The following is a 15,692-nucleotide window of genomic DNA, read 5'->3' as shown; positions in this document are numbered from 1 at the left end:
CATGTGTATGTGTGTAGTAAACAAGTGCGCGTCTGCGGTAAAAATGCGGAATCGTACCGTTTTTAAAAGCAGGGTATCGCGATACTTTTTAAGTGCCGATGTATTCTTCAGCACTAATCAGTATCAGCCTTTATAAAGCTTGAAAGGGCCAGGACATTTTTAATATGTAACTGTAATTGAAGAATGAAGTCATATACACTTAGAATGGCTTGATAGTGTGTAAATAATGGGATAATTTCCCCTTTAATGTTTATTCATGATCAAAAAGTATCAAAAGTATGATGTTGATTTCCAGTTTTTCACACTTATGACAGAGGGTCCTACACACTATTATTACAAAAGTTTAAATGTTCATTGATCCTCATCGAGGATGATCAGGAACAGGATGATCCGTTTAAATGATTATTTCTCTCAAGGTATGTAATTATCTTATGTAATAGATCTTCTAAAGGGTGGTACATAAGTCGAACCGTAAAAGCTGTTTCATAAAATCTGGATCTGATCAGTCCAGTCAACAGAAGAGCGCACTGTAACCAGGCCAATGTGTCATTTTTTTATTGTGTATATAGTAGGCAGAGTTTCAAATCTCGGCTTCCCCAAAAACAATTACATTTCCTCCCAATGGCTCTTTTTAAAAGGATGACTTCACACTAGCCTTGAAAGGAGGAATTCTTATTTGTTCTAGGTGCGTTGAGCTCAAACGGGCTGGCAGCGATCTGATGCAGCTGAGCGTTCTCTTGTTCAACTGTACCGGCTGTTTAGGAAGGAGGTGTTCAGAAATGGTCCCCACGGCCCTTTGTTCTCCTGTCAATCTGACATTCATTTAAATATTTATGTGTGCTCGCTGAACTCTTCACCCGTTTGACGACATCGGGGTGCGAGGAGCTTTGCGCAGCACGCTGTACCTTCTGCCTTCCTCTCATTCATGATGCTGTTGTGCTGTTGTTTCTGCTGATTAGTAAGGTTAAAAGGGGGCCATAAATCTCACTGGCCTTTGCTATATATGAGGTTGGTGGAGAGGCCAAAATGTTCAGAAGGAATTGCCTCGGAACATACAGATTCCTTCAGAATAGTGTTACATGTTTAATAGAGAACGCTTAAAGACATTTACAAATCTGGGCACAGAACACAGTTTGCATTGACTAATTTTCTCTTTTGCTTCCTTTTCTATACACACCACACCCAAAAACTGAATCTTTAAACTATAAAATTTATCATTTGTGATATTTATAATGAAAAAGTATATCCAGCTGTGTCCATTTTTTTTATTAAATTAAAATAATTATGATTAGTGAGCTAGAAGTCTTAAGTCGTCATTTTATGAAATGAGAAATTTTATGAAATCATGTCAATTTATCATAACTTTTCTTTTTTTAACTTTAAGTACACGTTTAATGAAAAAAAGGAAACGGGAGTTTATTTTTATGCCTATTTATTTATTCAAAACAGTCAAATTAACGTATAAAAAACTTGTTTAAACAAGTAATCACTGAATTTTTTTTTACCTAATTTGTAAAAAATACTATATACATCACAGCACATGTAGAAGCTTCACAGAATCTGATTCTTTCAATATTTAACAACTGATAAAAATTTGTATTTTATATTAATTGTGTGCTTGTAGGAAAGGCAATCTCACATTTTTAGGTCTGCGCTACTCTAAATAATTGAATCAGACCTCAGTACATCATGTCATGCAAGTTCACAGGCCATTATGCTTAAATACAACTATACAATGTGACAAAATTATTTACAAAAAAGATCACAGGCTCAAAATTAGGAAACTCCCGCACATAAGACGCTCAGAAACTCAGAATCCGGCCTTGAGATTCAGATCATTCCCTTCTCCACACCCAGCCTGCGGAAAAGAGTGAAAACAATAAAAAAGACATTCGGAATGACTCCGTCTGAAATGTGTAATTAACACAAGTCCTACAAACAAATGATAATCTCTTCAAAATCCAAACCTTAGAGTTTTCTTAATAGGACGCAATATTTTTACATTATATACCACTGTGTGACTTGTAAAATAGCACTTTTCAAAAAGTACTGCTTGTTTTGTTTCAGATGTTAACAATGATATGTCCCTTTGTTTGAGCTCTGGAGGTCCTGGGCAAATTTTAAAAGGCATTTTGTACCTTTAAAGTGGGACAAAACAATAGGAAGTTTGTTTTAAATAAGTGAGGTAGTAAAGTATACATATAATGCTCACTTGGACCATTGGATGGAAATAATTTGCCATTTACCATCATCGTCCTGCACTCTTAAAAAAATAGGTCCAAAAGCTGTCACTGGGGTGTTGCCCTTTCACTTAAAAACTAATATGTACACTTAAGGTATTGATATGTACTTTTAGGGTGCTAAAATCCAACTTTTATGGGTAAATATGGTACAAAAGTGTACCTTCAATTAAATCTGTGTCTTATTTTTTTTATTTTTTTTTAAACCTGGAGGCAACATGGTACCATAGGGGGTTAAAGGGTCCCGCTCCAGTAACAGCTTTTGTACCTTTTTTTCTGAGAATGTGCATTTTGAAATCCTCAGTTGTTCCCTGTACACTCAAAGACTATTCATTTAAAATGTTCCCTATACATTTACATATTTTCATGTTAATTTGACAAAATTCCACATGGAGTGCTCAAGGCAAGGTACAAGTTATTATGAGTTTTATTTTCCACAACCATCTTGATAGCTCAGGGGTGTCAAATACTGCTTCTGAAGGGCCACCTTTTAGCAAGGTGTAGCTCCAGCCCTATTTAAACACATCTGAAACTGCCAAATGAGCTCTTAAGAATCACTAGAAACTTCCAGGCAGGTGTGTTACAGCTAAAATCTGCAGAGACGTGGCCCTGCAGAATCAGAATGTGATGCACCAGCGAGATCTAAGCATATTTATTTAACTGCAGTGTTGTCACATTTGGATTTAGACTTAAAATGACGATGACGTATGTCTTAGTGTCCAGTCCTTGTCCCAGTCCAGACCTGGGATAGTTCACACGAATATGAAAAGTCTTATCATTTACTCAACCTCATATCATTGCAAACCTGTATGAGTTTCTTTTTTACCAAAAAGTTTCTAGTCCCCATTAACCTCCGTAATATTGTTTTTCCATATTATGGAAGTCAATGGGGTCCAACAACTGTTTGATAACCTGCATTTTTCAAAATATCTTCTTTCATGTTCAGCAGAAGACAGATTCAGGTTTGGAACAACTGAGGGTAAATAATGACAGAATTTTCATTTTTGGGTGAACTATCGTCTCAAGGTTCTTCATATTATCTAATACTTCGAGGTAGGTGTGTTGAAGGAGGTTGATGCTAAACTCTGCAGGACGTTGGACCTTCAGAAACAGAATTGGATACCTCTGGTGTAGTATGTAACAAATGGACAATAATGCCCTGCACCCTTCGAGCAGGGCCAAGTGATTATTGACTTGCCCATGACGAATAAAGACAACTTACCTTTAGTGGTTAATGGCCCCTACCAGGTACGGGGGGGTAATAGCTGGCTATGCCAGGGGGTTGAAGACCAGCAGGTTTGGGCTGTATGAGCAGTGAAGATTGATTTGAGTTAATTACGATACACTCTACAGGATTCAAACATGCACTCAGGCTAAAACTGGCCACCATAGGGGATTTTCAAGATGTAACTCCTACCTGTTGTACACAGCCGTTTTGCAGAGATATAAGGGTGGCGTCCTTCACAGCAAGCTGGGATTCTAGTAGTTCTTTGGAGTCCCTCAGTCTCTTTTGCTCTTTGAGAAGCTGCTCCAGTTGCTTGTCATATTTCTGTTGGGAGTCCTGCAGCTTTTTGCTGCTCTCCGTAGCCACTTTCTCCCGGTCCGTTTTGCACTTATCCAGTTCTGAATTCAATCCGGCGTTCTGTACTTCCAACCGACTGCTCTGTTTTTGAATGTCTGACACCTTCGCTCCAACATTGTCCAAGTAGCTCTGAAACTTGTCCTCAACTTGTCGAGAGAGGCTGGAGCAGTTAGAGCGAATCCTTTCCATCTGTTCTTCCTGTTTCGGACAGGTGAGGTGAAACGTGACCGAGTTGGTGAAGAAGCTGTCGATTTTGGTCAGGAAGGTGCTTGTGACCGTTTGGATGCCTTGGAGGGAATCTGCAAAGTCTTCCTTGCATTTCTTGGTGTAGACATCGAGCTGGGATTTCAAATTCATATTTTCTTGTCTCAGCTGTATGACCTGGCTATGGTGTTCGTTTTTATCCTTCACCGCATTGTCCAAGTCAGCTTTAAGGTACTCCACCGTCTGGCTAAAGTTACTCTTAAGGATTCCATATAGAACTCTCTGCTGTTCCAGAAGAGTATTTAGAGTTTTTATTTCACCTGAGAAGAGAAAAGAGAACCATGTCAACAGGAGGATCTATTCTTGAATTTGATTATTCATTGATTCATTGATTCCACTCACCGTTCTGATTGTTGTTGCTTGGTGGACATGGAAGTGGAGTATTTCGAGTGCTTGACAGCTTCATTTTACTGGCCTCACAAGCACTCTGTAAAACAGCCAATCGAAATCACATTTTTTGTTACAAAGATAAAGAAAGTAAGTCATACAGGATTGGAATGACATGAAGCTGAGTAAACATTGACATACAAGCAAATAAAGGACTTACAAGTAACTTCTGTAAGTTACTGCCCCTGATTGCTGTTGAGTTCAAGTCATTTTTCAGCTTTGCTATCTCTTTATCCGCCGCATCCTTCTCTCCAGTCTTTGCTTTGAGGGCACTGGTGAGGTCAGCTTTGTCTTTTCTAAGTTTGGTGTTGTCCGTGGAGAGCTTGTTGAAGGCCATCTCTAGCTCTTCCACCCTCTTCTCCTCGGCGGTCTTCTCCGGCTGGCCGTACACGAGGAAGAGCACCAAGCTGGCGATGATGAGCGACTGGATCAGAGAGGAGAAGAAGAAGACGATCCTCATGTAGTAGCCGCAGCTTTTCCCCTTGGCCTTGTTAATTTGCTTCGCCTCCAGTCCTAACGTGGCTCGGGAGTAGTTGCTGTTGTACATTTCTGAGGTCCAGTTGTGGGAATGAGACAGAACTTCAGACGATGGTGATTCTAGAGGTTTGTTACGGAAAAGCAGTGGTCAAAAGGTTACCACAATTCCCTGTCACACTTATGGGCAATGTAAACACCTCTATCAGGACGCGGGGCAGGAGCTGTTTATAAATGCAGAGACACACTTCCCGCGCCGTGACTCTTTCCGGACCCTCCCCAGGAAAGCTCCTGAGGTTATCGGTACTTCACGCTGAAGCTTCAGAGATAAACAAAGCTGGAGCTCCTCCCTTGCGTTCCCTCATAAATCACACCAAACCCTGACAAGGAATGTAGACCACCGTCAAACATCTCGATAGCTCTTATTATACGTATAAGTTCATTGCGTGATTTGTCTTTAGCTTTTCTTGGCGTCCATATTGGTATTTCTCAATATGAGTTAATTAACTTTCAGCTGTCATCCACTTTGGCCAAGAAAAACAATATTTCAGCAAAAGCAGGTCTTTCCTGGATCAGATCAGATACATATGATCAAAACAACCCATCTGAAACTGTTTCCTGCAGAGGGACAACAATGGTGACCTGCCATCCTCCTCGCAGGAATGAATAACAAACTCTCCCAGAAGTCCAGGAGGCGGCAGCACGTTTGATCCCGGGCTGGCGATGACGCTCGCAGCTGACAGTCGTGTCTGGGAGAGTGTGAAGAGGGAACATAAAGTAAGTCAGGGGTTTTCCTGCAGGCCATTGTCTCCTTGCCAATCCATCCTCAGCGGAAAGTCATTTACAGAGGGTTTTCGAAACTGACTAGAAGTTCTCACAAAATACCCTTACAGAACACAAACGAGCTTTAAGACAAAAACAGGAAGCTGAATCTGCAAAAGACAGGCGGACATAAGACATTTGACAGTTAAGACAGATGAGCTGTGGTTATTATAGGGCATCAGAGCGAGAGCTCAACAAATATTCATTACTCTAAGAATTTCGGCACACATTTTTGGTCCTGTCAGATATTAAAGGGATAATTCACTCAACAATGAAAATGCTGTCATCATTTACTCACCCTCAAGTTGTTCCAAACCCGTTTGAGTCTCTTTATTCTGCTGAACGCAAAAGAAGACATTTTGAAGAGTGTTAGTAACCAAGGAATTGCTGGCCCCCAACATTCTTCAAAATATGTTCTCAAGAAAGAAACAGCTTGAGGATGAGAAAATAATGACAGAATTTTCACCCAACGTTTTATTATTTACTGGCTGCCAGTCAGTCTTCTCTGGAAAACAAAAGTTGAGCATTACAGTATGTCAAACTGATTTGGAACAACATGAGGGTGAATAAATATTGGGTAAACAAGAAAAAGGAATAAAACTATTCAGTAAATCACATATTTGTGGATACTCTTATTCAATCTTAAAAATAAAGGCTCGGTTTTGTCATGTTTGGTTCCAAGAATGATTCTGTAGATTATTCGAATGTTCTTCACATTTAGAAAAAAAATTATTTTTAAAACTGGTCACTTAAAGATTCTTTAGGGAACCAAAAAATACCAAACCTCGTCGCTACGAAAAAAAAAGTAAGTTTTATTTTTAAAAGGGTTGGAAACTTTAAAGACTGTTTCTGAGAATTTAGAATCTTGATGTAGGCTTTCCTCCAACTTTGTTTACAGCTTGGAACAAAATACTTCTCAGAAGTAAGGAGTTTGTGGGGTGAAAAAGGTTAATGATGATTAACACAATAAAAGAGAAAAAAAAATGACCTGAACACTCTTCCGGCTATTATCTCCGAACGTTTGTGCTGCTCAAAAGCAGGATACCTAATCACAAATTAATACGAGTTTATGTGGCCAAAATCACAACAAAACGATGTCTTCTAAAAGAAAGAACACAAACACAAAAACAGTTCCAGTTAATGATCCCAAAGGTAAATTCCACAAAATAATTTACCTTGTTCATTATGTAGACAAATGACTGTTTTACTTTTGTTCAGCTGTACTCCTGCGACCTCTTGTGGTCACAATTACATTGCTGCTTTAACCTTCCCATTAAGAGTTTTGTATTTCGTTTATAAAAATATTTGCTTTGGTTCTATATGTATGTCACTGGCACTGGCATTGAACTTCCTTAAAATATTAAAATCACTGGCCATTTCCAATACTTTATTAACAGGATATACATTCAGTACAGTACATAATAATACAGTGTAGCATAAATCCATACAAAATGAGGGATTTGGTAGAATATGTTAACCAATAATATTGCTTTTCACTATCCAGTCAAATTATGGACAGGATCAAGCCCTGCCCACTATTAGTTCCCACTCAATATTGTTTTTTTTTTTTTTACTTGAAAAAGTCTTCTGTTCAAATGCCTTGTCATTTAATGTCTATGCCATCAGTCACATGAGCTCATCTGTGAATCTCCGCCACATAACTAGCAGGTGTTTGAGGGGTATATAATGTATCCCTAAACGGGACGTTTTTTGAAACCAGGATATTAATAGCTGACATTCTCAAAACTAATAGATTTAGCGTTCATTCCACAACAGGGTCTTGAGCTAGTGTGGTTATGTCCGCTGTGCCAAATTAAGACACTGAAGTTTCCAAAAGTAATAAAAGAGGCATTCCAGTACAGAAACAATGGACAAGGCCATATATAAGCAGTTATTCACAGGTCACTCCTTAATTTGGGAGTGTATCAGTCAGATCAATCTCACACCGTGGCTTCGTTCTCTTGCGTGTCATCATCCTCCAGCAGACTGTACGACGCGTGGCTCTGGAAGGGTCTCTGCAGTGGATGGCACAGCAGTTTGGCCATGCAGTTGTGCAGCTCGATTGCAGGACCACACAGTGACACCTCAAAGCGATAACACATTCCCTTAGAGTCCAGCTCGCTGAAGGAGGCGTACACGTCCTGACAACACAGACACAGACATTCAGTACCTCTTTAGAAAAACTGAAACATATATAACTTGAGGGAATCATAGGAAGCTCAAACCTTCCAGCTGGTGTCTTCTGTCTGTTCTTCAGTTCCATTATGAAGATAAACAACATCAAAGAAGAAATAGGGAGACTGCAGCATTTTCTGGAAAGAAAGGGAATTTGCAGGATTACTCATTTCAGGAAGACACAGTTATTTTAGTATCGCAGAGATATTATAATTTTTGTAAATATTTTGAATTTTCTGACTTCTGTTTTTTTTTAATTTAAGTAATTTTTTGTCATTTTAAAATGTCAATATAGTATTATTAATTTTTTTATTTATTTTTAGAAACAGAAATGTTTATATTTTTTATTTTTATTTCAGTACATCAAGTTTAACTAAAAGAAAATGAGAAATGTTGCTTTTAAAATTAACTGAACTAAAATAAGTACTTTTTTATATATGTTATTTCATTTTAGTTTTTAAAATTTTATTTCAAGTAATGACTTTTTTCTTATTTTTATTTTTTATGTTATTTTAGCTAACTATAATAACTCTGTTTTGGCCTAAATTTCTCAGGGATTAATTTTGTTTAAAGCTGAAAGATAAAGAATTTTTGTGTTCATATTTTCATATGGTTCTGAAAAACATTATACTATTTTCAATAAAAAAATAGTTTAAATTCATTAACTCCAAAAGTGTAATATGGTGTAACCATGAAGTAATTTTCTTTACATTTACAATATATGTGGGTGAACACTTTTTTAGAATTATTTGCATAAACGTATTTGAATATAACTTTTAATTTCTCTCTCTCTCTCTCTCTCTATATATATATATGTATAATTATTATATTTTTTATATTATATTATAATTATAATTAACATTATAATATTTCTATGTTATTTTTTTTCAAATTTCATAAACTATTTATTTATACTATTTATTAAGGGGTTATACCACATTACATTTTACAGCCTGAACTTCACTTATAAACTTCACTTTAAAAAGACAGTCATGAAGACTTGTGGGGTTCCTCTCTATGATATCACTTCCTGTTTTTTGGTTGCACCACATGACTTTGATTTAACGGACAAAATGTGTGGTCACATTTATAGCTGTTCTGCCAATTTTCAAAGATAAAATCTAGTCATTTTAATAGGAATACAAGCAAAGAAAAATTTTTCATGAGGGTGTTTTTCATTTGTGTTGCAACAAAGGTCTTATGGGTTTGGAACAACATTAGGGTGAGTAATTAATGACAGAATTTTATTTAATAAATCCGGATTAAAAAAAAGCGTTCTTGTTACTGACCCATAATTATGTAATAACAAGACAAACAAACTTACTTTGGCAGCATCAGAGGGGTTGAACTGAAGCATGCCAGCATGCCGGCTGAAGATGAGGAGCGTCCGGACTACAAACGGAGGTGGGATGGTCTGAATGTTCTCCATCTGAGGAAGTTCAATTTTCTGCAAACTACAGGAGAAGGATATTATACAATTGAATGACAGGATTTTAATCTATAGCATGGGTCTTCAACCCTACTCCTGGGGACCCTAATCAAACACATCTGAACCAGCTAATCAAGGTCTTCAAGATCACTTAAGTCACAGGCCAGGTGTGCTCAAGCAAGTTGGAAATAAACTTTGCAGGACAGTGGGTGTCCAGGAACATGTGTCCAATAATCAAGCACAGAAGACAAAGATTACTTACATTACATTAAGGAGATCTTCCAGATCTATAGTTAGTAGTTAAGGAAATCATCAGTGTGATCACGATTCATTCTCACAGCTTCCTCTGCAGCCCTTATCAGTGTTTATCTGGACTAACCTGATTCCACAAGCACATAAAATGGGCCTAACTCTCTAAATAAGGATACTGAAGGACTCGCAGACGTTGGTCTCCAGGTCATAAAGACAGCTGCACAGCTCTCGCGGATCAGACGTGAATCCTGATAACTGTGTGAAAGAGATTCAAAGTAAAGCACTAGTTCACATGAATGTCAAGCACTGACAGCAGTGTAACACGGTATACTTCAATCAATTTGAAAATCTAAATAAAAAACAATAAATGACAATAGTTTCCTCGACGACAAAGAAAATTAAATTTAAAACTCATTAATAATTAATAAAAAAAAATGTGCCATGTTCAAGCTACAATTCAAGCTACAATTAAGTGTTGGAATAGTAAATAAATAATTACTTAATTAAAATAAATAATAATTAAAAAGTTATTTATTTTAATATTTGCCATACACAATGAATACATGCAAGTGTCTTAATTATTTAAGTTTTAAAATACATTTTTCAGGGTAAAAATGATAATTATTGTTCATTTTGGGAAGTCGCACCACATGATGTTTTACAACTGGATCTAACCTTGCCTTGTCAAAAATAATCTGATACTTTAAGAGACTTATTGACCCTGACACACAGTCATGAGGGGAAAATATAATTTCCAATCTTCCTCGATAAAGAAGAAAATTAAATTAAAAATTCATTAATAATTAATTTTAAAAAAAGATGTGCCATGTTTTAAAAAATGTACTCTTTATATTTTTGTTGGATTATATTCATGTTGGTTTCAGTTTTGAAAAATATTTATACCTTTTTCAACAGAAGGATAACTTTGAATAAAATGTATATATGATTAAAACAAAACATGAAAATCAGAAATGTTAAAGAAATGTTAAAAATAAATAAAGGTAAATATTAACAAAACAAAACAAAAACAAAAAAAGCACATGTCAAAACTATTAATACTTGGACAAAAATTTAATTAAAAATTGAAAATATAAAACTAAAGCTAATTCAAATATTATAACAACTAACAAATATACTAAATATTAGTACGTATTGTAATAGTATATAAATGCAAATGTAAATATGATTTAAAAAACACATATAAAATAAAAATAAATAAATAAATAAATGTAAATGTTAACAAAACAAAAAAAATTAAAAAACAACAACAAAAGCAGATGACAAAATTATTAAAACTTCAACAAAAATGAAATTGAAAACTGAAAATATAAAACTAAAGCTAATTCAGGCTAAAATTACATGTTGTAATAGTATATAAACATTAATTATTTAATAAAAATAAATAATAATTAAAAAGTTATTTTTCAAATTTCCCATACACAATGAATACATGCAAGTGTCTTAATTATTCAAGTTTTAAAATATATTTTTCAGGGTAAAACCAATAATTATTGTTGATTTTGGGAAGTCGCACTACATTTTACAACTGGATCTAACCTTGCCTTGTCATAAATAATCTGATATTTTAAAAGACTTATTGACCCCACAGTCATGAGGGGATAATATCATTTCTAGTTTTACGTTTATGAATTACAGATGTACCACATAACTTCGATTTGTCAAACAAAAGTTCAAATATTTATAACCAAAGAACACTACTGTTATTGTTAAATAAAATGAAACTAAACCTATTAAAAAATGCTTTCACTAACTGAAATAAAGCTGAAACAAAATATACATAAATATTACATGAAAATTAAAAATATTGCCTTGGCGTCCAACTGCAAATAATTTTAAGTACTAAGATGATTAAAAATTAAATAAATTAATTCATATATAAATAAAAAACAACAAAAGCACGTAACAAAATTTATCAATAAAAATCTAAAAATAAAAGCAACAACAACAAAAAAACTTTTTAATGAGGCTTTTAATGAAAATGAATAATTTGGAATATTTTAATATTTCTGATTCATTTAATAGGTTTTGTCCACTCACCCACATGGCATCATCATTCACCACCACCAGAGCAAACTCATGCCTTTTATCAATCTTGTGCTTGGTTCTCACAAACATCTCAATCATCTTCTGTGAAATATTTAAGGCGTTCGTCTTGGATCTGGAAATGCAAATCATTTACAAAAAAAAGTATACAATACATTCGTTCTAAATGTATATACTGAATTTAAAAACTGTAAAATTACCCATTAAACGACTCCAGTTTTTGTAAAGACATCTCCTCTGAAAGGTCCAAACAGATGATCTGTTAAAAAAAGACATTTCAAGAAAACTTGACTGACAGAAGTGTTTTCAGATTCAAACAACCTAAAGTTCTGTTTACTGACAGACGTACCACTTTCTCTGGGCAGTTGACCCGTGGCGCCCGCAGGTGTAACTCTGCTGATGGGGGGATCTGGGTGCTCATGGACGGCTGGGGGGGTTTGGGTCTTTCCTTCACTGCAGAAGCCATCGCAGGCATGCTGGCTGTGGAGTTTCCTGCTGCAGTAACAGGTGCGGGTGCAGCGGCTGTGATGGCGGAGGCAGAAGGCGGAGGGCTATCGGTGCTGGCCGCCTCTCCCTCTCCTTCCACACGGCTGCCCACGGCCGGCTGCGGTGGGGACGCCAGGCTGTTGTTCAGGCTCCCGGTGCTGCTACGCCGGTCCTCCGCACCCTCCGGATTGGACCGGGTCCTGGGTCTCAGCTCCATCATCCGTTCCTCTCCATCTGCCTGACCGGGCTCAGGGGTCTCCATGTCAACCTGACAACATCAGACAACATCAGAATGTCATATATTAGACTAAATCACACCAATAAATCAATATACACCAAACATATGCTTAATACTGCATTTACTGAATATGTTATGAAAATAAAAGCAAACATTCTCAAATTATTTCAATAAAAACATGTGTAAGCAGCAGCAAGAATTATAACAAAAGGGGTTACTTTTAAAACCCAAACCTGAATTAGCTTTTAAAAATACGTTTTTAATATTCATCTGTATGAAGCAAAGACAGTTCAACATTCGTGACTTTTCAAGCACGAAGATACAGGCAGCGCAAGTAGAATAGTGAAATAATGTATAACAATAACTTACCAAACATGCAACAGATGAAAATATGAGTTTAGTTGGTTAAATTAATCTAAATCTGATGTCACAATGTTATTCTCCGACACTTCCTCGTTCGCTTCTGTGTCGGTGTCATTCAGAATCGAGTGCTGAAGTGAGTTTCTGATCAGTAGCGCCTACGGCGGACTGGAGAGTTACTGCGGCTTCACTCAGCGACGCTGTGCCGCCTCGACCTTTTGCTCCAGTATCAAGAGCAGTTACAACAACAAAACAAAACTAAATTAAATAGAAAACAAGTCAGAGAAAGAATAATAAGTTTACAATATATAAACATACCTACCTCAAGGATCTATTTGGTTCAGTCAACTAAATGACTGAATTACAAATCCCACAGTAAAAAAAAATATTGTAATTTTAGCTATAAAAGACTGTAAAAATGCAACAGTAAAAACTTTTTAGGCCTAACTGGTTAACAATAAGTTCTTTTACTATAAACAGTGAAAACCTGTAATTGATCTAATCTAACCACTCATGCCTACTGTTAAATATAGGCTACAGTAAGTCGAAGTCAAACTAAACATGTCATAAAATTTACAGTGAAACTGTAAACTGCCATTCCCAGAACTTCACACTTACACACATACATTTATTAAATTTCAAATCCTAAATTCCTCTGTTCATTCATTCATTCATTCGTTTGTTTGTTTACTGTTCACTATAAAAACTGCTGGGTTAAATACAACCCAGCACTGGGTAAAATATGGACAAACTACAAAATATGGTTGTTTTGACCCAGCGGTTGGGTTGCTACCCAGAAGGCTGGGTTAAACATTTAACCCAACCGCTGGGTCAAAACAACCCAATCGCTGAGTATGTCCATATTTTACCCAGCGCTAGGTTGTTTTTAACCCAACAGGTTTTAAAGTGATGTTTTCTCTCTTTTTTTATTATTTTTTTAATTTACAGCTTCAGATTCACGATTTAAATAATAGTGCCTAAACTGTTTAGGTTTCATTTATATACACATAAAGCTTATGTTGGGTTAAACATTGGGTTAAACATCTAATCCAGACACTGGGTCAAAACAATTGCTGGGTTTGTCCAGATTTTTTATCTCTTTTTTTATTTCTTTTTTGATTTAAGGCTTCAGATTCACAATTTAAATAATAGTGCTTAAACTGTTTGCGTTTTTATTTATATTTATTTATATATTTGTTTCGGTTTCATTTATATACACATAAAGTTTCTTCACTTTAAAAAATGCTGGGTTAAAAACAATCCAGTGCTGGGTGAAATATGGACAAACCCAGCAACTGGGTTGTTTGACCATCGGTTTGGTTAAATGTTTAGTTGTGTAGTTTTATTTTACTCAATTATTACATCAAAATTACAATACTTCTCACCTAAAATGAACCGAAAATAGACTGGAAATGAACATTTATTAGTAAGTTAAATAATTACATAATAAACATTTTTAAATTGCTTATTAATAAATGTTCACCTTTTGATTATAGCTGTCTCTAGTAGTTGTGTGTCTGATTTTTTAATTTACAACCTGTTTTGGGTTTATTTTAAGACAACCATAATAATTTTTAAACAATAATTGAGTTAAATAAAACTACCCAGAAAGTTGGGTTAAACATGTAATCCAGACACTGGGTCAAAACAATTGCTGGGTTTGTCCATATTTCACCCAGTGCTAGTATTTTTACTCAAATGCAGATGCCATTGTGTAAAAACAAGATTTTTTATTTAAATTTTTTTATGCGCACTTCCTGAATTATAATCCTAATTTATTAAATTTAAAATCCTAAATTCCTCTGTTCATTCATCCATTCATTCATTCTTTCTATTGTTTGTTTGTTTATTGTTTACTCTAAAAGCTGCTGGGTTACAACCCAGCACTGGGTAAAGTATGGACAAACTACAAAATGTGGTTGTTTTGACCCAGCAGTTGGGTTACTACCCAAAAAGTTGGGTTAAACATTTAACCCAACGACTGGGTCAAAAAAACTTAATCGCTGGGTATGTCTATATTTTACCCAGCGCTAGGTTGTTTTTAACCCAGCAGTTTTTAGAGTGTTGTTTTCTCTCTTTTTTCTTTCTTTTTTAATTTACACCTTCAGATTCACAATTTAAATAATAGTGCCTAAACTGTTTGGGTTTTCATTTATATTTATTTATTTATTTACTGTTTGGGTTTCATTTATATACACATAAAGCTTCTCCACTTTTAAAAATGCTGGGTTAAAAACAATCCAGTGCTGGGTGAAATATGGACAAACCCAGCAATTACGTTGTTTGACCATCGGTTTGGTTAAATGTTTAGTTGTGTAGTTTTATTTCACTCAACTATTGCTTCAAAATTACTATATTTCTTGTTTAAAATGAACGCAAAATAGGTTGGAAATGAACATTTATTAATAAGTTAAATAATTAAACAATAAACATTTTTAAATTGTTTATTAATAAATGTTCACCTTTTGATTATGCCTGATGTTTCTAGTAATTGTGTGTCTGATTTTTAATTTACAACCTATTTTGGGTTCATTTTAAGACAACCATAGTAATTTTTAAACAATAGTTGAGTTAAATAAAACTACCCAGAAAGTTGGGTTAAACATTTAATCCAGACACTGGGTCAAAACAATTGCTGGGTTTGTCCATGTTTTTAACCCAGCATTTTTTAGAGCACAAAGCAGAGACTAAATAATTTTGATACAGCATATTTTAATTCATTAAAAAAAAAAAAAAAATTCTAAAACCATGTTACCAAACAGTAGCACTGTAGCAATGATCAATAAAATTAGAATATTTATAAATAATTTAATTTTAAACAGTAAGGTTTATCAAACATTCTCCTGCAGTAATAGAGAGCCAAAAATAAACCAAACAGGAAAAGATCTAAGAAGACAGTGGGTGGAGACGACAATCAAG

At 35.3% G+C, this 15,692-nt stretch overlaps 2 protein-coding genes across 2 annotated transcripts; both read right to left on the bottom strand.

Annotated features, from left to right (window-relative positions):
- Positions 1-1,401: 1,401 nt before the first annotated feature.
- On the bottom strand, positions 1,402-5,095 carry plvapb (plasmalemma vesicle associated protein b). The gene is made up of 5 exons (XM_051123395.1): positions 4,634-5,095; positions 4,429-4,513; positions 3,658-4,346; positions 3,463-3,543; positions 1,402-1,858 (listed from the first exon to the last, which is right to left on the bottom strand). Exons 1-4 carry the CDS (start codon positions 5,018-5,020, stop codon positions 3,472-3,474), a joined length of 1,233 nt encoding a protein of 410 aa, XP_050979352.1. The 5' UTR covers positions 5,021-5,095; the 3' UTR covers positions 1,402-1,858; positions 3,463-3,471.
- Positions 5,096-7,311: 2,216 nt separating this feature from the next.
- On the bottom strand, positions 7,312-12,939 carry babam1 (BRISC and BRCA1 A complex member 1). Its single transcript, XM_051122818.1, has 9 exons — positions 12,783-12,939; positions 12,039-12,443; positions 11,890-11,948; positions 11,684-11,804; positions 9,802-9,880; positions 9,636-9,660; positions 9,269-9,398; positions 7,995-8,081; positions 7,312-7,910 (listed from the first exon to the last, which is right to left on the bottom strand). The coding sequence occupies exons 2-9, from the start codon at positions 12,435-12,437 to the stop codon at positions 7,710-7,712; spliced, it is 1,101 nt and encodes a 366-aa protein (XP_050978775.1). The 5' UTR covers positions 12,438-12,443; positions 12,783-12,939; the 3' UTR covers positions 7,312-7,709.
- Between the last annotated feature and the right edge of the window lie 2,753 nt (positions 12,940-15,692).

Source organism: Labeo rohita, chromosome 11, assembly GCF_022985175.1.
Source record: "Labeo rohita strain BAU-BD-2019 chromosome 11, IGBB_LRoh.1.0, whole genome shotgun sequence".
Taxonomy (NCBI): domain Eukaryota; kingdom Metazoa; phylum Chordata; class Actinopteri; order Cypriniformes; family Cyprinidae; genus Labeo; species Labeo rohita.
This window is presented reverse-complemented; position numbering and strand designations above follow the sequence as displayed.